General features: G+C 55.8%; 1 protein-coding gene across 12 annotated transcripts in view; it reads right to left on the bottom strand.

Annotated features, from left to right (window-relative positions):
* Window positions 1-5,990, bottom strand: part of CD99 (CD99 molecule (Xg blood group)) — a 38,329-nt gene extending 32,339 nt beyond the window's left edge. For 5 of the 12 annotated variants that reach the window (XR_011535769.1, XR_011535770.1, XM_070603616.1 and 2 more), the window contains exon 1: window positions 5,783-5,979. Coding sequence is in view for 8 of the 12 variants with exons in the window: in XM_070603616.1 (XP_070459717.1) it covers window positions 5,783-5,861 (79 nt within the window). In the remaining 4 variants the exon portion in view is untranslated. Of the gene's footprint in view, window positions 1-4,575; window positions 4,872-5,782 lie in introns of those variants that run through there. The other 7 variants (XR_011535772.1, XM_070603618.1, XM_070603615.1 and 4 more) reach the window with 4 other exon arrangements.
* Window positions 5,991-8,712: the final 2,722 nt, after the last annotated feature.

Below are 8,712 nucleotides of genomic sequence, written 5' to 3'. Positions count from 1 at the left end.
GAAAGTCGAGAAAAGGGAGTCATCTGGCCCCTAGAGATAGGAAATACCCTGTTCCTTATGTAAACACAGATAGAAATATTGGTCAGTTGCCATCCTTCACCCAAGAGATTGGCACCAACAAAATACAACATCCAGAGTCGGACGGTCCACCGGCACTCCCGGCCATCACATTCAGAAGCAATATGGCGGCATCAAGTCGGACCAACAATTTGTGCGTCCGGCACAACCTGCCATTCTCCCAAGAGGAGGAGAATGTAGCAAGATGGTCCCACCTGTGAACGATGACGGAAACGTGTGTCTGTCCTATGCATCTTTGCCTCTTGTAAGGTTTGAGGGCGAAAACAAATAAAAAATCAGAGTCTTAGTGAAAATTCACAGCATTCTCCCCTCTCTGCCTCCCCCTTTTTTTTTTTTTTTTTCCTGAATTTCTTTCTCGGTCCTTTTCAAATGTACGTCAATCTTGTTAACACCTAAAACAGCCTCTCTTGAAAACACGTCTATAATGGGTGTGTCCGTGTAGCTGCATAAAAACGTGAAAAACCCCTTCCGTCTTTGCCATCTCAGTGGGCTGCCTGCGATGCACGTAACATTCCGGTGTCACGCTCATTCAATCGTAACATCGTCTTCTTTCCCTTCTACCTGTTCGCAGAGGCTTTCTGAGTTGGGAAAACATTTTGCATCTAATTAGAACCCCCCAACACCTTTCCTGTTCCTTGAAGATTCTCTGATAAATAGTACCTACCTCGGAAGAGCTGGCATGACTTGTTTCCTTAAGTTTATGTTGATTATAATGCCGGCTGGCAGTTAATTGTCAAGTATGTCTCGTTCTCTGAGGCTTGGAAAACGCCCTTCTGTCCGTAGAAAATATTTCCCAAACCGCTGTATTCGGAGATCCCAAATCCATCGATTTGGAGATCCGTCCATAAAGACACACGCCACTAACAGTCCCAAGAATTGGCAAAGGAGATCACAGAACAATGTCTGCTGTTTCCCTCGGGACAGATACCCACATGTTAGGAGCCGCCACACGAGGACTCGGGAGATATCTCAAGCCCCACGTCCGTCTCCAACCTCCACAGGGCTGGGCATCCTGTGCGATTCCCCTCAAATACCCGAATGAGTCAACGGAGAGTCGGAACGCTGAGCGCTCTCGAGCCCCAAAGACACATCAGTCTTACTTGAACTCTGTCTATTACTCATGAATAACTTGGGATCCTTTTCCCCTCAAAGGAGCCCCCGTGATGGGAACATCAGAACCAACACCACCAGCTCCACGTGTGTAGCAATCAGCCTCCTTCGGGGAAAACATCTGCTGGAAAATATTCCAGATGCCATTCGTGCCATCCGGCCGGGACTCCTCCACTTGGAACTGGTTCAAATCTTCCACTATTTGCATTTTTTTTTTTCTAAAAGCGAGCCAGGCAACCAGCATATCATCTAGATGAAAAAAAAAGTGCCTCCTCTCCTCCCCAAAATCAAGTATCTTAATATCTTGAGATGCAAAAAAAACCCCAAAAAAACAGAAAACAAAAAAAGTGTCAAAGCATCATAAAACTGAGAATGAAGAAAGACACAAAGTGCAGATTTAAATGAAATGCAATTAGCTCTGATCAGAGCCAACCGTGCCAGCGGTCAATGGAGGCGAACAGATCTATCCTCTGCCAGAGGCGCAGAAACAGGCACCCACGGGGCAGAGACGAGAGCCTTTGGGAAACTGGAAAAAAATCAAGCCCAGACCTGCTTCGGCGGGGGCGAGGGAATCCGGGAGAGAGCGCGTGTTGCCCAAGAGACGGCGGTTTGGGGAGGCCGCCATGCACATGCCAAGAACAAACCGCCTTTCTGATGGTTCCCTGTGGCCTGGTGGCTTCAGCCTCCCGCTGGGCCCACCTCACACGCCTTCCTGACTTAGGTCTCCCCGGGATTTTAGAGTCTGGGGTGCAGTTATTCCAACTTGAGGACGCAGACTGAATCACACCCAGCTTCCAATAGCTTCTAACTCTAACACTTAAGAATTCCGGGGTTTTTCATCGTCAGCACTAATGGCATCTGGGGCTGGACCGTTCTCCGATGTGGGGTCGTCCTGTGCACCACGGTAGGATATGGAGCAACATCTCTGGTCTCCACCCGCCGGTCACCAGCAGCACCTTGTGCCCAGTTGTGACGACCGAAAATATCTCCAGGCATTTCCAAGCATCCCCCACTGGGCGACCCTGCTCCATCGAAAGTTGAAGTCGCCTCTTTCCTCCCACGGCCTCTCCTCTCTCCATCCCTCACCGTCCCATGGGAATTTCTGAAGAACCCTGGGAACACGGGGCTGGGGGTCCCAAGGACTCTGAACTCAGGCCAGTGCTACCAGCACCCACGGGAAGCTGTGTCTCCTGCTCAACGGACATTTTTAGCCACAATGGAAATCCAGCCAAATGCATATTTTTATAAGAAACTGTGTTCTGAGCTCCCTCACGTCAAAAGCAAACTTTGCGCAGAAAACCCCATCTGTATCTTTGGAACAGGCCGTTCCTGCCCCGGACCCCAGAAGGATCCAGAAGGGAAGTGGAAGGGGGGAGGTGACCTCCAGAACACAGCATTTACAAAAGCCCGGTCTTTGCCCTTTGGGGGCGAGGCTGACTCCCCCAGCTTCCATGACTCCGCTCCCACGTGACTCCATGGCGCCCATTCAGCCGACACCAAATCTTGGACGCCAGCTTACTGAGTGCATCAGCAATCTCGGAGATGCCAAGTGTAATCTGCACAGCAACCAGGCGATTCTCTGATAACAGCGCTAGGGGTTTTTCTAAAAGTCACAAAATGACTTCTTTGGGGCCCAAAGATTGTAAGGCCGCCAGGACGGGGAATCCCACATCTGCCCGCAAAACCAGGTCCAGAGAGAGGTTTGAAACCCAGCCGAGCCCTCACACTCGCCAAGAGTTACCACCTGCCCCCAACGCATAGATAATTCTCTTCCGCCAGCAGATGGCACAACCTTGGGCCACCAGAACCGCTTCCGATCCATTTCCCCGGGGGGCCCAGCACACAGTAGGTCCTCCGGTGCGGAATGAATGAGAGCACAGGCAAAGGGACGCAGGAAAAACCCTTCGAAGGCAGGTGCCCTTTGCATTCCCAACGGACTATCAGCCTCACTACTCTTTTAATAGGAACAGTTAGATATTTCATTTTTGCATTTAAAAATAGAAAACCGTAGGGAGGTTGAGGCACAAAGGCGGGAGGAAAATAGCCCCTGAGGAAATCCTTTCCGTGGGAGAAGCCAGGCCGGAGGAGAAAGACATTTAGGAAGGAAAAAGGAAACCCTTGAGGAAACCCATTTCAGGCCCTCTCCAGGACCCGTCAACAATTCCAAGATGCTCCCCCATGGGCCAGGCTTAATTTTCTCTAAAGTCACACCCGGAACCATTTGCAGGCCACACGGGGCGCATTTAAAAACCCGATGGCTGCATTCGCACATCCTCTCCCACCAAACCAGGGGGCCGGGACCCCAAAAGCAACCTTTAGGGCCAGGCAGCAAACCTCCAGGCTGCACACCCCGGCGCCTTCTCTGTCGTGTTTCCCGTCCCTAAAAGGTGGCCACACCACCCGTCAGTCCAGTCCGGAATCTCCAAGCCCTGCCTGGACGAGGAAAAAAAACACAACGCACCGTTAATTGGCGAAAGCGTCCCAAAAAGCCACGCCTAGCAGGATCCTAACCCGGCCTTTCAAAGCAGAGAGAGAAACAAAACACACAGGATCCCAACTTTTCATTTAAAAAACAGAAAGAAAAAAAAAAAAAAAACCCCCACAAAGAACACAGCAAACAGAAACGGGCCACTTCGGTGGGGAGTATGGGCGAGCAATGGGGTTTTCCCTTCTCCTGACACTTTTTCTGTCTATTCCTAATTATCGACTCGGACTCCCTGACGATCCACCGCGAACACGTTTCTTTTTGCTGCGTGGCCCTTCGGCGGGGCCCAGCGCGCAGCGAGCCCCGAAGTCGCCGCGGCCCCGGGCGCACGCAGGGTGTTTTTTGGGGAACGTTTCCAGGGCTCCAAGTTCTCCTTAACTTTCCCGTCCCCTCCCCCCCACCCCGGGGCTCGGGCTCCAGACTCGAGTCCAAATTTAGGCCGAGGACGCCGGGCGTGGCTCCGGGAGGCGACCGGGGCGACCCCGCGCGCGCGCGCCAGAACAAAGACCCGGGACCCCGCGCCCCCCGAGAACCCTGGGGTGGGGAACGACCTGGAGTGGCTGCGAGCTCGCAGACCCGCGCCCGGGAACCATTAAGGAAGTGCCCCCCCCCCCCCCCCCGGGACGGGAGATGGAAGGCCACCCCTCCCCAGCTTCCTCCAACTTTAATAAGAGTTGGCGATTTTGAAAACAAACGCTGACATTTCGCCTCTGGAGACGGTCCAAACCCGGTCCGGGAAGAAAGTTGGAGGAAACATGGAGCCGCCGCCTCCTTGGGGCGTTGGCCGCCCTGCGGGCGGGGGTGGAAGGCCCCGGGTCCCCGTGCGTCCCCTTCGAGGCGCCCCCTTCCCACACCCGGGGCGCCCCCCGTGTCCCCTCCCCCGGCCCCCGCCGCTCTCTCACTTTCGGAGGACACCAGCAAGCCCAGCAGGCTGACCAGCAGCAGCGCGAGGACAGCCCGGCGCGCCATGGTGGCCCGGAGCCGCGCGGGGACGGTCCCTGGAGTGGCGCGCGCGGGTGGCAGCAGCGGCGGCGGCGGCGGCGGGGCCCCCCTCTCAGGGCTGGGCCTGCGGCGGGAGGGGTGGGGGTGCGGCCTGTCGCCCCGCCCCGGTGCGCGCGCCCTGCCTGAGGCCACCCCACCCCCGCGCCCCGGGAGAGAGCGGCGGGCGGGCGGGCGCGCGGGCAGCTGTGAGCGACCAGGGGCCCCGGCTCACCCAGGGCGGCCTCGATGGGGGGAAAATGAAACCCCCTCCCTGCTCGGAAAAGTGGAGGGGGCCCTCCCGCCCCAACAGCCCCCTATCTGCCCCTAAGGGGAACCCCAAGGCGGCCCCGAAGGGAGCAAATACAACCCTCTCTCTGCTTGGAAAAATGTGGGGCGCCCCCCTTACAGCCCCTTCCTCTGGCATACGAACCCCAGGGCAGCCCCGAAGGGCGCAAAAGTGGGGGGGCCCCCGTCCCTCCGCGCCACTCCCGCTTCCCTTGAACGGGGGCCCCCCCCCCCCCCGCCCCGAGCAGCCTCTTGGTAGCAGAGCGATGCCCCCTCCCCTCTCTGTTGAGGGTGGGGCCTCTGCCCCCGACGCAGCGCCCCGGCCCCCACAGTCCAGCCCGGACTCACAGAGCCCGGAGCTCGAGTAGGAGCTTTGGGACCGAGGTCAAGCCGCCCCTCCTCCCCAGCCAGCCCAAGGCCTTCCGTAAAAGGCGCCTCCCCGCTCCCCAAACTGCTCCCCGCGAGCCCCGGTGGGGGTGGGGATGGGGCAGGGCGCCTCCCCTCCCCCATGCCAGGCTTCTGGCGCGCCGGGCGCCGGGTCGGGGTCTTTTAGGGGCGACCACAGGCCGCCGCTGCGGTGCGAGGGCCTCTGTCTGTCCGGGGCCCACCGTATCCGTCTAAATGTAAACGTTAGCTTAAAACTCTGTCCTTGTGCCTTCAGGGTGCCGAACAGACAGCTCAGACCCAGCCCCACTCCCCGAGACACATTCCTGCATTCCTCATCCCCGCCCTCCGGTCCGCCGGCCGCCCCTGCGCCCCTCCCCGGATGAGTCACAGCCCGTCCTCCCGGCCGCTGGACGTGCTCCCCCGGGGCCCACCTCGGGTGTCTGCACCCAAGCTTACCTGACAGAGGCCCACCTGGACGCAGGGCTGTTTTCTTGGCCGACAGAAACCCAAAGGCGTGCTGGTGGTTTAGAGGCATGAAGATAACGTCATCATTTTTCCAAGGGGGAAAAAAAAAAACCTGCCTTTGGTGTGTTTAACCTGGGTTGACATGCTCATGCTCATGCACCCTGTCTCTACATCTTTTCTCACCCCTCCCCCTGCCGACCTGACTGCCAATTAGCACATTTCCTTCTGGCCACGGCCAGTGGAGGGTGTGGACCCCGGGCCAGGGCAAGCAGCAGGACCTCAGGGGTTCTTCTTGTGGATCAACAGGATGCTGGAGCTGTTGCAGCTGTTTTGGCACCTTGAGGTAAGTCAGCCTCAGAAGGAAGCGTAGATGAAAGGAACCATCTGCTTTGGGCTAACCCCAAAATGGAAAGACCCCCCTCTCTGGGAACTTTCCAGTTCACCCCAATGACCTTCAAAAGAAAGCCGCTACCTGGCCAATCTCCAGCCCCTGACAATCAGACTGCACCTCAGCTGAAACGTCCCTCTTTTCACCACCTTTAATGTTCCAGAAGATTCTGGAGACCGGGCGCATTTCATCCTGGGGAGGATCAGTCCCCCTCATCAGCCATAACAAATATGAGTCGTCCTGTCCGAACGCCAGGCTCAGAGACTTTTTATTTCTGTCCATACAGAGAGGCATTTTGAAGACGTCCCTTTCTGATTCATTCAGACATCTCGGGGCTTTCTTTAAGCGCCACCGTCCTTGGCTCCAAATAAACACTCCTGTACTCTTGTGCAGACGCTTTGGCGTCAAGAAGCTCTGCTTTCCGGAATGAAAATTAAATGAATCCAGAAAGCCCCAGATGTCCCGGAACTCGTCCCTGACGGCCGTCCACTGGACCGAGACGGGGACAGTACTCATTTCAGAGCAGGCTTCTTGCTCCACGCCCATCGTGCCAGCTGAACGGCAGGACGTGGCCGAGGTCTGACCGTGGTCGACAGACCCCAGTGGTAATTTCGCGTGTGTCCTGTTACCCTGGGTGGTCCTGCGACCTCGTCTATCTCTCCAGTTTTTAACCATGAATTCATCTGACTTTGGCCTATCCGTACGCTGCTCCCCAAATCAGTTTTACGGGTGTGGGTATATATTCCCTCCAACACACACACACGGTCCTGCAAACTAGCTCCTTTTCCCCCTCCTCCTTTTTTTCTTGACCAGTGGGCTTTGTGGACCAGCCTGGAAAATGGGTCTACAAACAGAACCGGACACCCCATGGAGACGGGAACAGGAAGCATTCAGTGCTGGGCTTGCCGGGGTCAGGAAGCGGCACCATCGTAGCTCGCTCCGGCTGCCCCAACAAAAGGCCACCCGTGGGGCGGCTTAAACCGCACACATTTATTTCTCACGGTTCCGGAGGCTGGAAGGCCGAGATTAAGGTACCAGCATGGGGTGGGGGGGCGGGGAGGTCCTGGTAGGGCCCTCTTCCTGGTTTTCAGACGGTCGCCGCCTTCTCTCTGTGTCGTTACATGATGTGGAGAGACAGCTCTGGTCTCTTATAAGGACACTAACCCCATCACGGGGGCCCCACCCTCATGACCTCCTCTAACCCTTATCACCCCCAAAGACCCCACCTCCAACACCATCCCAACAGGGGTCAAGCCTTCCACATATGAACCTTAGGGGGATGCACAATTCAGTTCATAGCAACCCCCCTTACATCAAGAGTATTCTTTACAACCCCCAAAATAGTCAAAACAAACAGACACTAAAAAAATAACAGCTACGGGAACTCCAGGAAATCAATATATCCCGTAATCCCCGTGACCATTTGGCAGCATCGTACAAGAACGTTTAACGACTGGCTTGTAAATCAAAAAGGCACAGCCTACACCAATATGTATCCTACAGAAATTAAGGCTGGGGGGCAGAAGAAAACAGCGGGGATTACACGCTAAGCCTCTAGTGGTGTTTATTTCTTGCACGGGGAAGGATGTGTTTGGTAATGTGCATTTTCTGAATTTTTCTCCCTCGACTCTGTTTGGCTGTTGAAGTAGGAGATAAACCGTACGTTCAAATCGTAAAGAGTGAAAATCTGGCGGACACCCCGTGAATGTGGCCTGACTTCGGGAAGGAGTTCCTGGCACACGGTGAAAATTTAATAGGATGGAGCCTGACTTCTCCCTTCGCCTCTGGACATGTGAACAGTGAGAGCAGACAGGACCCCGGCGGGCGGCCCGAAGCCCAGGAAATACGTGAGCAAAGCTCCCTCCAGGAGTTGGCAGAAGAAACATTGAGCGTTGTTCCTGAGAAGAAATAGGTTCAAGTCGGGCTCCCCGGAAGCAGAACCTGGGAGGCGGAATCTCGGACAAGTGGGTTATTGAAGGAGAGTCCGGAAAGGAGACGAGTAAGGGCCAGGGAGAGAGCTGAGCAAGGAAGTGGTGTTGGCTGGGGGGTGATGCTCAGCCCCACCCCGCTGGGGACTCTGGGTACCTCCTGGAGGCGAGAGAGCCAGCAGCCTTGGGTCCACCCGTGATGGTCAGTCATTGGCCGTGGCCTGCCTGCCACCCCATGGTGTCATCTGTGGGGTGAGACGCCCTTCTCCGTGGAGAAGGAGCCGCTGTGAGCTGTTAACAGCCAACACTCATAGCAGTTGGTGGATGGATGCCCAGCCTTGGTGAGCGTCAACAGTGTCCACTTCAAGACATCAAGGGACGTCTGAGTCGTCACCACGAGGCCGGGCTCCTTCAGAGACAAGGATTGCTCATCGGGCCTTACCACACGGTTAATTAATTCGCCTTTGAATTTTTCCTGCCCTGTGAGCTGATGTTATCTCTTATAGGTTAATTGTGTCCCCTAAAAAGATGTGTTGAAGTCCTAAGCCCCAGGACCTGTGAATATGACCTTATTGGGAAGCAGGGTCTTTGCAGATGTGATGAAG

The sequence above is a fragment of the Equus przewalskii genome, chromosome X (genome assembly GCF_037783145.1).
Source record: "Equus przewalskii isolate Varuska chromosome X, EquPr2, whole genome shotgun sequence".
Classification (NCBI taxonomy): Eukaryota; Metazoa; Chordata; class Mammalia; order Perissodactyla; family Equidae; genus Equus; species Equus przewalskii.
Note: the sequence above shows the minus strand (reverse complement) of the source record. Positions and strands in the feature narration are given on the sequence as shown.